The sequence below is a fragment of the Panthera onca genome, chromosome A1 (genome assembly GCF_046562875.1).
Source record: "Panthera onca isolate mPanOnc1 chromosome A1, mPanOnc1 haplotype 2, whole genome shotgun sequence".
Taxonomy (NCBI): domain Eukaryota; kingdom Metazoa; phylum Chordata; class Mammalia; order Carnivora; family Felidae; genus Panthera; species Panthera onca.
This window is the reverse complement of record NC_138339.1, coordinates 96,537,036-96,554,478: the sequence shown is the minus strand read 5'-3', so window position 1 is coordinate 96,554,478 and position 17,443 is coordinate 96,537,036. Positions and strand designations below refer to the sequence as shown.

The window sequence follows — 17,443 nt, the reverse complement described above, 5'->3', positions numbered from 1 at the left end:
GTATGAGGAGGTTGTCTCCTTCTGGTCACTAGGGACCAATCATCCACGTTTTCTCCTTCTGTAACACCAACAGAGGTTGCAAACTATTGCACTAGACAAATGCCATTCCATCAGTAACAACAATACCCCCAATATATATATACACATAATTATAATTTAGATATATGTGCTCATCTATTATGTACCTTATAAGGCCTATTCTTAAACAAGGATAAGATAAAATTAAATACAAATACAAGTTGATAGTTTTCTTTCAGCACCCTCGAAGGTGTATACCGTGTCCTCACCTTGGACGCCATTTTTCTACACTGTGGTGGTAAACAGGAGAAGGACTGTCATCACTTCCAAAGCAGAGTCCCGGTTCTGCTCCCCAGATTGTACCCCCCTTACATTCTGCCAGTTCTCTCTATCACAATGCACTGTTTTATTACCTTCATAGTGTTTATTGCTGCTGGAAGTCACCTTGCTTATTTATGTGTTTACTTGTTTATTTCCTGCTCCCCCACCCCGCCCTTCCCCACTAGAATATAAGCTCCATGAGAGCCAAGATCCTGCCTCTTGTTCATTCCTAATTCCTTCACCCCTAAAACAGGGCTTGGCTCATAATGGGTGCTCATTAGATACTTATGCACAGATGCTCCCTGGCTCACATTCCAGCTCTACCCGCTGCTTGGTTCTCTACTCTCCCAGCAAACAACAGGGTAGGTCCCCTGAGGGAGCAAACAATACCCTATCCTACATCTTAGAGAAGCTTCTCCGATTAAAACACCCCTGTACAAGGTGTGCAGCTGAGGACAATCTTCCTCTTTATGTAACACACAGGGCCACAGTCTCAAATCCAGAACGTAAAAGATATATATAATTAAAATATTCCTAAAGACATTTCTACTTCTTTGTAATCATTTATTTGTAAGCTGAACTATCATTTTTCACACAAAAGCTATCGTTCTCACTCAATCCTGTCAGGCTGTTCTTGCCGTTTCTGCCCTAGGAGGGAAAAAAGGAAGATGTACAGGTACCTGATGGTTTTCCACACATCAAAGCCATCCAGAGGCTTGGTGCCTTTTGTGCTTCCCCTGGCCAGCTTCACGAGAGTCGGCAACCAGTCAGAAATGTGGATGAGCTCCCGGTTCTTCACACCCTTCTGCTTCAGCAAGGGGCTTGCCACAAAGCCCACTCCTCGAATGCCTCCTTCCCACAGGCTCCATTTTCTTCCTCGAAGGGGCCAGTTATTGCCCCCTGCCAATGTCTGTCCTCCATTATCTGAAATACAGTTAGGTCTTTGCATGAGGACAATGGTAGACACACTTAAGAACAGAAAACTTCTTTTTTAAAAAAAATTGTTTTTGAGTGTTTATTTTTTTTCTTGTGGGTATTATTTTATGCAAAATAAAAAAAATTATGGAGAAAGAAGACATACATAATTTTGGAGTTTTTTCTCCATGTGAAATTTTAAGGCACTGAAATTGACAATACAAATTCTCTTTTTAATTTATTTTCATGAAAACTGAAGAATTCCTTTTTTTTTAATATGAAATTTATTGTCAAATTGGTTTCCATACAACACCCAGTACTCATTCCAACAGGTGCCCTCCTCAATACCCATCACCCACCTGCCCCTCCCTCCCACCCCCCATCAACCCTCAGTTTGTTCTCAGTTTTTAAGAGTCTCTTAAGTTTTGGCTCCCTCCCTCTCTTTTTTTTTCCTTCCCCTCCCCCATGGTCTTCTGTTAAGTTTCTCAGGATCCACATAAGAGTGCATGTTTATTTATCTTTGAGAGAGAGACAGAGTGCAAGCGGGGGAGGGGCAGAGAGAGGGGGAGACACAGAATCCGAAGCAGGCTCCAGGCTCTGAGCTGTCAGCACAGAGCCCAACACGGGGCACCGTGAGATCACGACCTGAGCTGAAGTCAGACACCCAACCGACTAAGCCACCCAGGCACCTCAAGAACAGAAGACTTCTAGGTTGCTTTTAAATGGTGCTTAAGAACTAAAAAGATACCTCCTCCTTACCTCTTCCAGTACCAAGAGGTACTCAACACTCTTTTTTCCACTCAACACTCCCTCCATTACACAGACATAACCAGAGGGCAGTGTGGCACAACTCTGACATGAGACCTTCAAATCCCCTTGGATAAGGTCACTGAAAAACAAGGAAGCCCCCTGAAGATATCTGCTTGGGACAGAGCCCTGTACTAATAATCAATGATGAGGTTGCAATTGCATGCAGGCAATTTTGTGTCACATAGGAGAATGAATCCAGGTAAGCTGAGCTCCCCCCGGTACACGGAAAGAAACCTTAGGGCACCTGTGTGGCTCAGTCGATTTAGTGTCTGACTCTGGATTTCAGCTCAGGTCATGACCCTAGGGTTGTGGGACTGAGTCTCTCATTGGGCTCCTTGCTGAGTGTGGAGCCTTCTTAAGATTCTTTCTCCCTCTGCCCAGCTCCCCCACTCTCTCTCTCTCTCTCTAAAATAAAATAAAATTTAAAAAAGAAACTTCTGAGTGAAATTTCACTTAGTCCTACTGAGTGGGGACAGAAGACCTTTTCATTTTACTCACCTGGAAAAACTTTCTAACATTTACACTGGTAACTGAATTAAACTTCTACTCCCTAGTGATATGAACTCTTTTTTAAGTGTGAAAGTTGAAAATTTCTCCAGTGGGCTCAACGTCTCTGTAAACAGAGCAGTTGGGTGGAAAAAATAATTGCAAGTAAAGTTCCTCCTTTCTTGACAGGATGGCAAGACGAAGCTTCGTCATGCACTGTGTCCAGGGAAGAGGGGTATTCTTCCAAAACAACTGAAGTTGAAGCCAGAGGAGAAGTTATGAGAGTGACTGAAATTAAGTATCTTACCAGCTGGTTGCAGCTCAGTTAGAAATTAAGTTGGACCGTAGGGAAGAGGAGAGATATTGCTTTTACAGTAAGGTTGGAGAATCATCAGTACCTCCAAAAGTATCCATACATTTAGGTGACTCTAGAGACACATTTGAAATAGCCCTTATTTGCATACATATTACACTTCGATTAAATCTTTTTTTAGAAAACCACTGTTATCCAAAGGAGCCACAGGAGGGCAGTGTGACAGACCCGCTCTGTGATGTAAAAATCTAACGCAGAAATCAAGATCAAAGCCACAGGAAACACACGGAAGGAAAAAGAACTAACATTTGTTAAGCACCTCCTATGCAACAGGCACCACTTTAATTTTACGTTATCTCTCAAAGAATCTAAAGTCTGATCGGCCTGGAATCGAAGCCTCATGCTAACCGCTCAGTAGCTGTGTGACTCAGGGCAATACCTACCTCGGTTTCTTTATATGTAATGTAGAACCAATGATTCCTACCTCAGGTACTATGATGAAAATTAAATGACACCACTTACGATCACTGCTTGGCTGAGTACCTGGCACAACCTAAGTGTTCAATAAATGGTAGCTAGTATAATTTATAACAACTCAGTCTAGTATTATCCATTTTGTTGTTAAAAAAAAAAAAAAAAAAGGAGTTTGACAAGTCCAAATAACTAAAAAGTGGCAAAGCTAGGCTTCAAACAAGGTCTGCGTGACTCCCCAGGTGCCTTCTGCCCTCAGAGCGCCATGTTCCTGATATCCCTGGGCTAGATTGAGTTTTATGCCTACGGGCCACATAAAGCTTCACTTCCCTAGGAGAACCACAAGCAGAGTAAATCTCAGCAAAGTGTATACTCTTCCTCTTGATATAGCAGAAGGTATCTCAAGGCGGTTATAGTTCCCTTTAGAGGAACCTTTGTTGCTGGTAAGAAATTCAAGGTTCTGCCTCTAAGGATGCTTCTGCTCGTCCTTAACACACTAGGTCCCCGGATCTTCTGTGTGCTTTGCGAAGGGAGGGAGAAGAGTCTGGAGCTAGACTACATGAAGATAACAATTCTGCAGCACATGGGTGGGTGACAATTAGTCTTATCGTTTGCTATCACAGACTTAAAAGAACCTTTCCTAAAACCTTACATCTCTTCTTGACAAAAAGTCAAGGCCCAAACAGTCACCCAAGCCAGTTTATTCAATACGCTTTCTATTTTCTGTGAGCAAACCTGTATATTCCCAGCAAGAAGTCGCCATCTTTTGACAGAGGGAATGCCTCTGTATTGCTTATACCTCACAGAGTATGTCACCCAAAACCAACGTTTCAAAACTTAAAAGGAGGCACTGTTCATGTTATACAAAAATACACTGGAAAGAAACGTTTACACTCTGTGCCCTGAGGTCAAGAATGGCTGAGCTGGCACTATTATTTTCCCTCTGTTGTCTAGACTGCCATAAACGATACTGGCTCAGGGCTTGTAGCAGATGCCTGTTGTCTGTATTTTAAATAGATTCACTCCTTTGAGAGATCATATAATCTCTTCCAGTTCCACACACTTGTCAGTGCTCAATACAAAAATACTGGATGATGATGGTGGAGGAAATGCACGTGGAGATGAGGAGGAGGGGGGCTGGGGCTGCAATCTGACTGACGCTAGGAGCAGGTCTGACTCCAAAAGGAAAATACTCTGTGCTGTAATAGAGAATTTGGCCACTGTGGCTACTGTGGGAGCTGGAAGGGGTTTCTACATCTTAGCAGGGGAGGGTGCTGATGCAGTGAGTAGGACTGTTTTTGCCACTGCTCACTGGGCCGTTCTTCCCATCGGCAATGGTAAGGGATTCTATCATCTGCTATCAGTCATGTTTTCAAGAGCACTCTAGAGAGAAAGCACTGTCAACTGGCACACTGCAATGTCTCTCGGACTCCCCTATCACCGAGCCAACAGCACAAGTGGCAGCATAAAGAGGGCGATTTGGCTTTGCCAGGGGTCTGCATCTCTGCAGGTGACACCTGCCTGAAGGCTGCCACTTATCAGCTAAGGGGTAGAATCCACAGTTGGGCTCTTCAGAAATAGGGTTGTGCATCAGTTCTAGCACAGTCTCCTGGGTATTTCAAGAAGTTGGACATAAAACCTGATCACAGGGGCGCCTGGGTGGCTCGGTCAGTTAAGCATTCGATTCTTGGTATCAGCTCAGGCCATGATCTCGTGGTGATGAGATCAAGCCCCTCGTCAGGCTCCACACTGAGGGTGGACACTGCTTGGGATTCTCTCTCTCCCTCTCTCTCTGTCCCTCCCCTGCTCACATGTGCTCTCTCTCTCAAAATGAATGAATAAACTTAAAAAAAAAAACAACTGATCACAGTTGCAGCAAGAATACAATAAGCTCGGAGGTGGGGGACAGGGAAAGTGGGTGATGGGCACTGAGGAGGGCACTTGTTGGGATGAGCACTGGGTGTTGTATGGAAACCAATTTGACAATAAATTATATTTTAAAAAAATAAATAAATGGAAAATGAGCCTTAAAAAAAAAAAAAGAATACGATAAGCTCATTTGAAATAAGGTTTCCAATATTGCTCACTTAAATCTGACAAATTAAAACTGAAAAAGACAATGGAACCATCACCATTTATTTTCTTTTTCCTTTCTTTTTATTTTTGAAAGAGAGAAAGAGAGAGAAAGAGAGGGAGTGAGCAGGGGAGGGCAGAGAGAGAGGGAGACACAGAATCCAAAGCAGGCTCCAGGCTCTGAGCTGTCAGCACAGAGCCCGATGCGGGGCTCGATCCCATAAGCCGTGAGATCATGACCTGAGTCGAAGTTGGATGTTTAACCAACTGAGCCACCCAGGTGCCCCACCATCACCATTTCAAACATGGTTCTTTTCACTTTCTGTCCTAATTTTCTTTTGGGCAGAAGTTACCTTTCGTTCTTGCTAAGAATTTTCAAGAGAAATTTTTGTTTCATTTCCTGACTTACAAAAAATCTTCCAAATCAATATAAGATGATTCCAACTAGTAAAGGAAGCTCTGAATTTTTTTTTTTCAGGGAAATAGTTTTTCCGCAATGTTTTTGGCAGAGGGAAAACCTAATTATAAACACTTTGCTGTCTAGAAAAGAAATGTCAAAAATAAATGTCGTCATATACAGATGGTAAATTTCACTTTATTATTCCTTACTGAAAAAAAATAACTGTCAAAAGGTCATGGAAAAACATCGGTTAGCCAAAGATCTGAGCCAAAGCGTTAAGTATATGACCATGAAGCCTCATCCTTACCCAGCTGATAAAAGTTAAGATGGAACCATGACAACAACATTAGTTTTTAGGACGACTCCCAAACAGTATAATGCTGTGGCTTGGCTGTGGAAAGCTGCCCTGAATATCGGTATATTTCCATCTCACTGCCCCCCAACCTGGACTTACCCAAGACATCCTCCTCACTCTGACTCAGGGATCCTAAAAGAAAAAGCAAGAAAAGCTCCAACAGCCTCAAAGGGCCTGGACTTTCCTCTGAACAGGGCCAGCAACATAACTGTGACAAATGAGTAGACAACATGACTTCAAATACCAAGAAATACCAAGACACCTCCTTTTCTGAAAAAGAGGACTGCTTGCTGATGGTTGATTTTTTTTAGCCTATTTTTTTTTCAAAACTTTTTAACTAAAATGCAAATTGGAGGGTTAATATATGTCTTTGAAGTCATCTAGAGGATCAAGGAAACTCAATTTTCTCCTATGAAAAGATCTTGGAGAAAATACCTATCTGACACTGAATTTACAATTTAATGTTCTTCTCTGTCCCTCTTGTTCTACATTCAATTTCTTTTTTTTTTTTTCATGTTTTTTATTTAGTTTTCCAGAAAGAGCGTAAGTGGAGGAGGGGCAGAGAGAGAGGGGGACAGAGGATTTGAAGCAGGCTCTGTGCTAACAGGCAGAGAGCAGCAAGCCCCATGTGGGGCTCAAACTCACCAACCACGAGATCATGACCTGAGCATAAGTTGGACACTCAACCGAGTCACCCAGGCAGCCCTGTACATCAATTTCTGATTGAATGTGCATTCCCTTCTGCCAAGTCGATCTTTCAAATAGATTTCAAATCCATTCACCCCCATCTATCCCAGAGCCTCGGGTCTGGCACTCCTCCCACCTGGAATGGGGGTGACTTACAGATTGTTTCACTTTGTTGTCAGAGGTATCACTGTGAAACCCCAAACCAATCAAGCCATGTTCATGTTTAAAGACCTCTAATTGGTTTCTAATCAGGAAAAAGTTCAAACTTCAGCCCACATATAGAATCCTTTACATCTGGCCCCAATCTACTTATTGGGCATCAACTCCTGCCCTTCCCATAAAAACTGCCCTGTGCTGGGGCACGTGGCTGGCTCAGTCAGTGGAGCATGCGGTTCTTGATCTCCAGGCTATAGGTTCAAGTCCCACACTGGGTATAGAAATTATTTAAAAATAAAATCTTAGGGAGCCTTGGTGGCTCAGTCAGTTAAGCGTCCAATTCTTGGCTTTGGCTCAGGTCATGATCTCATGGTTCATGGATTCAAGCCCCACGATGGGCTCTGCAGTTATAGTACAGAGCCTGCTTGGGATTCTCTTTCTCTCCTTCTCTCTCTGCGCCTCCCCTGCTCACTCACACACAGACTCTCTTGCAAAATAAATAAATAAACTTTAAAAAAATAAAATAAAATCTTACAAAAAAGAAAAAGTGCCCTGTGCTTCATTCACAGAGAACTAACTTTGCCCTGTTGTTAGGGTATGTCATGCCCTTTCGTGCTCATTTTGCCTTTGTACATGTTGGTTCCTCTCCCTAAAATACTCTCCCTCTTCTTTCCTGCCTGACTTAAATTTTAATTCTCAGGATAAATGTCACATCTTCTGTTAACTTTTCATATACTGCTCCCCACCACCCCCCTGCCTAGACAGTGTCTCTGTACATCTGCACTTTATACACACCTTTCCTATCACACTTATCTCTATATCTTGTTAGTTAGTTGTTCACTATATATTGTTAATTAGTTGTTCATGGGTTCATCTTCCAGAACTCTGCCTCCCAAGGACAAGGACAATGTCTCATTCATCTTTGCATTCCCAGGACCTAGCATAGGACCCACTGAAGAGAAGGGCTCAAGAATGGGGGTGGGGTGCAGAGTAAGGAACAAATAAACAAATGGAGAAAGGGCCACTAAATATTGAGACTGAAGGCACTAAAAGTTTACTTTGCTTATTGGATAGTGTTTTCTGAGCCGTCATCTAGCCATTCCATGATCTTGACTTTTAAGAAACCGTTGTGTACAAAGATGCTGCTTATTTAATAGGATATTTGGGGGTGGGGGTGCCTCCTGGTCCCTGTGAGAATTTAAGCAAATCAAACTCACGATACTGGAATTGTTTGTCCGATGTGGCCCCTGATCAGCCACACTGAAGTCAAAGGGGATTGTTTGAAAGCATTTGAGGGAGCGCGGTCCTGGCCAGGAAGAGAGTCCTCGCTTACCCCCTTAACAAATCTTTTGGGAGTGCTCACCATGTACCAAGGACCATTCCAGCTTTGGGGAAATGGGAGCCAGGAAGACAGACAAGGCTTGCTATCTCATGGAGTGAGTAGAAAAAGAGATACGATCTCTTCATTCATGGGCCTCTCAGAAGAGCTGAAACCAGAATGACAGGACAGGGCTGAGCAGCATCAGAGAGGGGGAGCCCAGGAACTGAGAAAAGGAGGCTCCAGGGCCTTACTCAGTTACACATTGGATCGTGGTGTGCTCTGCATCAAGGCTTCTCCTTAATTAAAGATTAAGTTAACTATACTCTTAAGAACACTCTGTTGCCAGAACGTAAGGAAAACTTGAGCTGAATGATGACTAGATATAAACAAAAACGTGTCTAGCTGGCTTCCGACTGTCAGCGTTTTTCTCTATCATCCCCACTGCCACATTTCTAAGTTCACTGAAATGGATTCAAAGAATTGGAGTTAAGTGCTGTAAGTTTGGAGAGATTGCTCGCCGTCTAATTTCCTCATTCGTAAAGTGAGGATAACAATAATGCCTATCTTAATATAGAGGCTGGCACAAAAGTAGTGCTCAATAAATATTAACCATCTTCACTGATGGTAATCACAACCAGCAGCAGCATCAACTAGCAGAAAAGCCTCCTATCTAGGTATTTATTACACATATACTAGATTTAGGTATTACAAGCGCACTCTAAAACCCCATGCTTTCATTAACAAGAAAAGATTTTATGCACAGAGCCCTTCTCAATTACATTCTCTTCTCTGTAGGTAATTTCTTGAGAGTCATAAAAACACAATGCATTTGAGGGATTTTTCTGTTATTTTGGGGACAGAGCCAGCTGACACCTTCCTGTTTCTAGGAGTCTAAATAAAGCATATCAATTATCAAGGAAACAGGAACAATGGCCATAGCCTGTGCTTCAAATAAAATGTCAGAAACTGAAGCTCTATTCAGTCATTCACTTGAATATTTGTAGGGGTTTCAAATGGTTTGCAGCACTCAGGGCAGATCAATGCTGTGAGCTCAGTCCCAGCCAGACACAGTCTGACTTACATCTGGATGAAAGAACCAGCAACGGGAGCGCTGCTGCTGAACTAGCATTGGGAAGATGCTGCTGGAATGGGCCTGGCAACCAGACCCCAAATAACTGATCCAGCCTCCAAAAGGGCTGAAGATAAAGGGATAGAGATGCAGGGAAAGGCAAAATCAGGAATAAATGAGGATTAAAAGGAAGATGATCCAGGGTGATAGTAAAAGATTTCTTCCTTTCCATGGGCCTAATGTCATGGCTTATAATGATGAGACGCCAATGGGATTTTATCTCTCCTTTAAAATTTAAGGATGAGAAGACTCAAAAGTCTGTTGAAAGAGTTGAAACATTTGGTCTCTAAAAGTTATAATGGCAGGCGGGGGGGGGGGGGGGGGTACCTGGCTGGATCAGTCAGTGGAACATGCAACTCTTGATCTCGGGGTTGTGAGTTCGAGCCAATTCACGAAAGAAAGAAAGAAAGAAAGAAAGAAAGAAAGAAAGAAAGAAAGAAAGAAAGAAATGCTGAAAATGGAACTGGAAACTGGAAAACAGTGTCCTAATTTATTATATATTGGTAGGCAAACATCTGAACTTTTTCTATAATTGAAAGTGTAGGTAGTCACAGATCTTAGTGATCCTTAAAAGTAAGTACAGAATGTTGTTACTCCCATTCGGGAGGCATGGATTTGGGCTCCATATTCCTGATCCCTATCAAGTAGCACAGGAGCCCAATGTCTACAGTATTTGGGGACCAGCAAAAGTACATGTTTGTTCTATCCCTTTTTTAAATTAAAGCCTTCCTTGTTTTCCCTTCAGTTTGATCTTGAAAGAATGCTTGATACTTTTAACTAATGAAGTTATGAATTTCAGGGCAAACTAAAGTTATTTGGCAGCTTGAGGGAGAAACATGGTTTACTCATAAATTATTCGGCTCCCTTTCCAGACCTGAAACTCCTTTAAGGCAGATTTTTTTTTTTTTTAAACTAGGTATCTGTTTATCCATCAGTAATGCTAATTCAGAAGTAATAGATGAAAAAGTATCACAGAAGTGCTTCAGAGTCTGGCAAGTTTGAGAATAAGAGCGAAGTGAAAATAACAGCAACAGACAGAAAAAAGTAGAAGTATAGTTGTGAAAGAATAAGTGCATTAATTCCTCGTATGACAAGAAAAGATGGGAATTGAGGTCAATCATTTTTCAGAGAGAATTATGCCAGAGAAGGCTAAAATATTCTTTTTTGGGCAAGCATCCACTACTTTACTTTGTCTTTATGTTTCCAAATATATGATACAAGTTAAATGTTCTGAATTTACCTTTGATGCACAAGCAACCTTTTATTGGATGTCTACTTCAGAGATAGCAAGATACGCTTTTAGGGTTACCCAAAAAACACAAAAAAACAAACTGAGTGACCCGGTGATTCTGTTTGCCCAACGCTGTTTTCTGAGGTTTGTTCAGTGCTAAAGCAACTCACTGACGTATGGGTGTCCACTTACGGAAGAGAGACAAACAACTCATGAGGACACTGATCAACACAATTCTCTTTGAAGAACAAGGTAAGAGTGAAACATTTAATGGCAGAAACAAAAATAACCTAATATACCTAGATATTACAAAGTCTGTTACGAGAATTAACAAATAATTCAAATATTGAATGCATACTTAATAAAGATACAAGAACAAGATTCCCTTGGATTTGCAAATGACACTTGTTCCAAAGCCAAAGTAAAACAAACTGTGAGTCCTCAGACTCTGGGTCCTCCTGATCATACAGGTGGCAGAACCCCTTCTGACGGGGTACACAGTGAGAGTGAGGAGAAATCAAGTAACACTGGACATTCCAAGCAGGTGCTCAGAAGGGAAGTCAGCTGGAGAAGAGGAAGTGTGGGAAGCAGTGAGGTCCCTGTGCTTAATGAGAAGCAAGAGGTTAAATGAAGGCATTTCACCAGGAGACAAAGGGATGTGGAAAGAGAGAGTTCTGAGAAAGACAAATACGATGTGATTTCACTCATATGCGCAATCTAAAAACAAACAACAAATAAACAAAAAGTGGCATCAGACCCATAAATACAGAGAGGAAACTGGTTGCTATCACGGGGCTGGGAATGGAAGGATGAGTACAATAAGTCAAGGGGAGTGGGAGACATAGGCTTCCAGTTATGGAATGAAGAAGTCATGGGCATAAAAGGCAGGAAATATACTCAACAGTACCGTAATAGTGATGTTTTGTGACAAATGCGACCTACACCAGTGGTGAGTATAGCATAACATATGGAGATGTTGAATAACTATGTTGTACACCTGAAACTAATGTAACACTGCATGCCAACTACACTCAAATTTAAAAATTAGCAGGAAGGAAGGAAGGAAGGAAGGAAGGAAGGAAGGAAGGGAGGGAGGAAGGGAGGGAGGAAGGAAGGGAGGGAGGAAGGAAAGAAGGAAGGAAGGAAGGAAGGGAGGGAGGGAGGGAGGGAGGGAGGAAGGGAGGGAGGAAGGAAGGGAGGGAGGAAGGAAAGAAGGAAGGAAGGAAGGAAGGAAGGAAGGAAGGGAGGAAGGGAGGAAGGGAGGGAGGGAGGGAGGGAGGAAGGAAGGAAGGAAGGAAGGGAGGGAGGAAGGGAGGGAGGGAGGAAGGGAGGAATGAAGGAAGGAAGGGAGGGAGGAAGGAAGGGAGGGAGGAAGGAAGGGAGGGAGGAAGGAAAGAAGGAAGGGGTCCAATATCTGGGACACTCAAGGTCTTCTGAACAGCCATGAACACAGGATGAAAAACAAAATCAAACAAATAAATCAGAACACATGCCCCTGAATAACCATAATAGGCATCAACAAGTCCCTGCAATCAGACCCTAATGCAGGGCCCATTTAGTCTTAGACACGATTCTAATTTTCTGAATGGTGTCTGGCTTTCCGAGCAGGCTAGAATCTACAAATTAGAAAGGTGCAAATTGCTGGAGATGGTCTCTGCAGAGACCACTCTGAGAATAAGGTAAGAAGAAGGGGACAGCAAGGCTTCTTGCATTTTCCTGTGCCCAGCGTGGTGTGGCTGCAACAGAGAACAACGTAGGCTCAGAGGCCCTCACACCACAATGTAGAAGAGGTTACAGCCCCAGTGATGGACGGTTTTCATTTGCTGTGGAGAAGAGCACAGACAGGGCAAGAGATGGTCTGAGTCTCTGCCGGCCAGGGGGTTGCAGCACGATCTAGATGGATGGACGGCATGAAAAGGCCCCGTATGAAGGGGGTTTCTGTAGAAAGTGACCGTGGACCAGACAATCTCCTCGGCTGCAATGTACTGGTTCCCTGGAGGGGAGCCAGGGATGAGACAAAAGGACCTTGAACTGAGATGATCTGAACTGACTGACCCCAGGTTTCCTCCAGCCAGCAGGACTGCAACCCCAGCGAGCAGTGTTACGTTCACTTCTGCAGGGAAAGATGAAGCAAGCGACACTTCTTGCACGTCAAAGTTTGTGGACAGAAGTCTGTGATCGCTGCACACACGTGTGAGCATTATGGCTGGGTGCACTGTGTTTGGTGGATAAAATAGTCATATTAGGTTATTCTGCAGGCGAAAGAGAAGGTGAATCCATTTTTATTGTTGTAGTTGTTTTGTGTTTCTTGTGGATGTGGTAACACATGACCCATCTGTGGACTCATTCACAGATTGTACCTTTTAATCGAACAGCAACTATAATAACTGGGGAAGTTTTGAAATAGGGGAGAAAAGAAAGCTTGCTTCTATATCATGGTTCTCAAGCCTTTCAAGCCCCAAACCCCCTTTTTATAGTTAAAATTTTATAGTTCTCCCTATACTGTACTGTAATGGGATTCAAACACAATATTATACTTAACCACCTACTTTGTAAAACAACTCTAAATGTAATATAAAGGAGAATAGGTAATTGATAATATATTAGCATGTATTTCACCTGAAAATGTGCAGGCTCAGTCCTAGAAGATATAGCAAAGTGATTAGATAATTCCATGTGCTGTATATTAATAACTTTCGGCTTAAAGGAGACCATTCTATACTAGAGGCACAGAAAAATCAAAGAGGGTAGGTATGAATGCTAAAATAAAAATTGGGATATTAAGTGGATCTAAAACCACCCAAAAAGTGCCTTGTGTTTATATGTAAAACTAGACTTGGTTCTAAACTCAGAAAACCCGAAGCATGTTCTTTAATCTTTATGACAATAAAGCAGACGGATATCCGTGAGCATCTAAGACTCAGGGAAGCTCCTCACTGCACGGGGTTATTAGGGGCATTGCGTCTGGGCCTCTGCCCACTGAGTGCTAGCAGCACCCCACCAAATTTCCAAAATGTTTCCAGGAGGAACCACTGTCCTACACAACGGCAAGTTGGGACATACAGCCAGGGATAAATTGTGGCCTCTCTGTCAAGAGGCTTGTCAGATGACATTCGTTACTTTGTAAATTTACCATGGTTTGGGATCTGGCCTAAAGCCCTGCAAGCTCATAAATAATTCTGCCAGCACACGGAGAGAGGCTCCATCTCTCAGGAGCAAAACTATTACAGATGATATATACATCAGAACGTCAACTGATTTACAATATAAACTTACGTATCACAGACGCTGGCATGTTCGCGCCCCAGGTGAGTGGCTTAAGTGCATGGGAAGCTAAATGGGAATCAGATTTCCTGGTGAAGAAGGACTCACAGACTTACTATGTCTCACTGTCAATACACAGTATATTTGTACTTTTGTTTATGCAATCTCACAATAAAACCTCAAAATAAATATTTTAGATCTAAAATATATTAAATTGCACTATAAATATTCAAAAAGGTGGTGAAAGAAGGCCTCTTTCTTTGAAAAAGGAAATCAACCAAGTTTCAACCATTTTTTTTTTAGCAATTAAGTTCTCAAAAATCTAAAGTATACTCAAAAACAGACAACCTAAGTAGCTCTGTATCTATTAAGGAAATTGAGATTTGTAGTTAAAAAACTTCCCATAAAGAAAATTCTAGGCTTCAGTGGCTTCACTGGTAAATTCTATCAAACACTTAGGGAGAAATATTACTAGTTCTACATAAACTCTTCCAGAACGCATCCCTCATTGAATGCAGCATTACTCTGATTCCAAACCCAAAGACATTATGAAAAAGAAGGAGAAGGAGAAGGAGAAAGAGAAGAAGGAGAAGAAGGAGAAGAAGGAGAAGAAGAAGAAGAAGAAGAAGAAGAAGAAGAAGAAGAAGAAGAAGAAGAAGAAGAAATAGAAGAAGAAGAAGAGAAAGAAGAAGAAAAGAAAGAAAACTACAGTGGACAGAGGTGCAAAAATCCTTAACAAAATTTTAGTAAATCAAATCCAGCTATATACAAAAATTATAATACATCATTGTGTTGGTTTTCTATCAATGCTATGAAAAATTACCACGAACTCAAGAGCTTAAACACCACAGATTTACCATCTTTTTGTTCTATAGGTTAAAAGTCTGATGCAAGTCTCATTGGGAAAAAAACCAAAGTGTTGGGAGGCTTGCATTCAATTTCAGAGGCTCTAGGGAAGAACCTGTTTCTTTGTTTTTTCCAGTTTCTGGAAGCCACTGGAATTCCTGGGCTCAAGACCTTCTTCCTCCACCTTCAAATCCAGTAATAGCTGGTTGAGTCTTTCTCTCATTGTATTATTTTGTCCTCCTCTTTGTTTCTCTCTTCCACATTTATTTATTTTCAAAAAATGTTTATTTATTTAGCGAGAGAGAGAGGAGGCGGGGAGAGGGCCAAAGGGAGAGAGAAAGAGAGAAAATCCCATGCAGGCTCTGCACTGTCAGCAGAGTCCGATGCGGGGCTTGATCCCACGAACCACGAGATCATGACTTCAGCCGAAATCAAAAGTCAAATGCTTAACTGACTGAGCTACCCAGGCGCCCCTCTCTTCTACATTTAAAAATCTCAGTGATCACATTAGGTCCTATAAGATAATCTCTCCATTTTAAGGTCAGCTAACTGGAAATCTTAATTCAGTCTGCAACCTTAATTCTCCTTTGTCCAAAACATATTCATTGGTTCACGGCTCTACAATGTGTATATCTTCGGAGGAAGAAAGGGGACCATTACTTCACCTACCACCATGATGATGATCAGGTGATGTTTATTCTAGGACTGCAAGCAAGTTTCAAATAGAAGAACAAAGTTGAAAGAATTACACTAGCCAACTTCAAGACTTACTATGTAAAGCTATGGTAGTCAAGACAGCATGGTACAAGAAGAGGAGCCTGGTAAAAGAACCACATTTAAATGATCATTTGAGGGATGCCTGGGTGGCTCGGTCGGTTAAACGTCAGACTTCGACTCAGGTCATGAGCTCATGGCTCAGCTCCTGATTTCGAGACCCTCATCAGGCTCTATGCTGATGAAGCCTAGAGCCTGCTTCAGATTCTGTCTCCCTCTCTCTCTGCTCCTCCGCCACTTGCACGCTCTTTCTCTCTTTCAAAAATAAATAAACAGTAAAAATTCTTTTAAATAAATGATCGTTTGATACTTAGCAAAACAAACCTATTGAGAAAAATGTCTTTCCAACAAATGACTCTTAGAGTAACTGTATACCTATAAGAAAAACAACAACAACAACAACAAATCCTGACAAATCCCACTTCACAGCATACATAAGAAATAAAAATGGGTCATATTACACCTGGGTGTAAAAATGGCACCTGGGTGGTTCAGACAGTGGGCGTGTGACTTCAGCTCAGGTCATGATCTCTCAGTTGGTGGGTTCGAGCCCCACATTGGACTCTGTGCTGACAGCTCAGAGCCTGAAGCCTGCTTTGGATTCTCTCTCTCTCTCTCTCTCTCTCTCTCTCTCTGCCTACGCCCTCCCCCCACCGCTTGCACTCTCTCTCTCTCAAAAAGAAATAAGTACTAAAAAATTTTTTTCTAATGGATATTACAATGCAATAGTAAAAAAAAAAAGGCAATAAAACAAAACATTTAAAATGTGGGCAAAATATTTGAACAGATATTTCTCCAAATAAGATGAGCACAGGAAAAAATGTTCAGTATCATTAGTCATCGGAAAGCTACAAATCAAAACCACAAGGAGATACCACTTCACATTCACTAGGATGGTTGTAATTAAAAAGACAGACAATGACAAGTGTTGGAGAGGATGCAGAGAAATTGGAACCCTCAAACATTGCTGGTGGGAATATAACATGGTTTTGCTGATTTGGAGATGGTTTGGCAGTTCCTCAAAAAGCTGAACATAGAGTTACTACATAACCGAGAAATCCCATTCCTAGGTGTATACTTAAGAGAAATGAAAACATATGTCCACACAAAAACTTGTGTATGAATGTTCACAGCAGCATTACTCATCATAGGCCCCAAAAGTGGAAATACCCAATGTCCACTAACTGATGAAAGAGTTAAGAGAATGTGATATATTTTCAGGGATGTACAGCAAAAAAAAAGGAGTATTATTCAATAATAAAAAGGAATGAAATACGGATACATGTAACAATATGGAAAACAGTGTGCTAATGAAAGAAGCTAGATAGATACAAAAGGCCACATATTGTATGGTTCCACTTACATGAAATGTCCAGAAGACACATTCCAAATCTACGGAGACAGAAAGTAGATTAGTGGTTGCTGTGGGCTGGAAGGAAGGGTTGACGTTAATGGACACAGGATTTTGCGGAGGACTGGGTGACAATAAATTAATGGTGAATATTCACACACAACTGTGTGAACATATTAAAAACCACTGAATTGTCCATTTTAAAAGGGTGAATTTACGATAATGTGTCTTATATCTTAACAAAATAAACGTGTGGGGGAAAAAAAGACAGATCAAAGACCTAAATATAAAAGCTAAAGCCATAAAATATTATAGAAAGGCATAAGAGAATCTCTTTGTAATTGGGGAAGAGGTTTCTTAAAGCCAATAGCTGTTTTTATACATTTGTGTATCAAAAGTGATCAGACCCATGATGGTGCGACAGGATGCAAAGTGATGATAAAACTTCAAAGGCAAAATAAGCAGAGGGAGAAAGCGACACTCTGCTCAGCTAGTGGGATCTCATTCCTATTAAACATCCAT

At 41.7% G+C, this 17,443-nt stretch overlaps 1 protein-coding gene across 1 annotated transcript in view; it reads right to left on the bottom strand.

The window, feature by feature from the left end:
• The window catches only part of ARSB (arylsulfatase B), a 168,967-nt gene that overhangs the window by 85,205 nt on the left and 66,319 nt on the right, over positions 1-17,443 (bottom strand). The window contains exon 5 of the mRNA XM_060635482.3: positions 1,020-1,263. Coding sequence (XP_060491465.2) covers positions 1,020-1,263 — 244 coding nt within the window. The remainder of the gene's footprint in view (positions 1-1,019; positions 1,264-17,443) is intronic.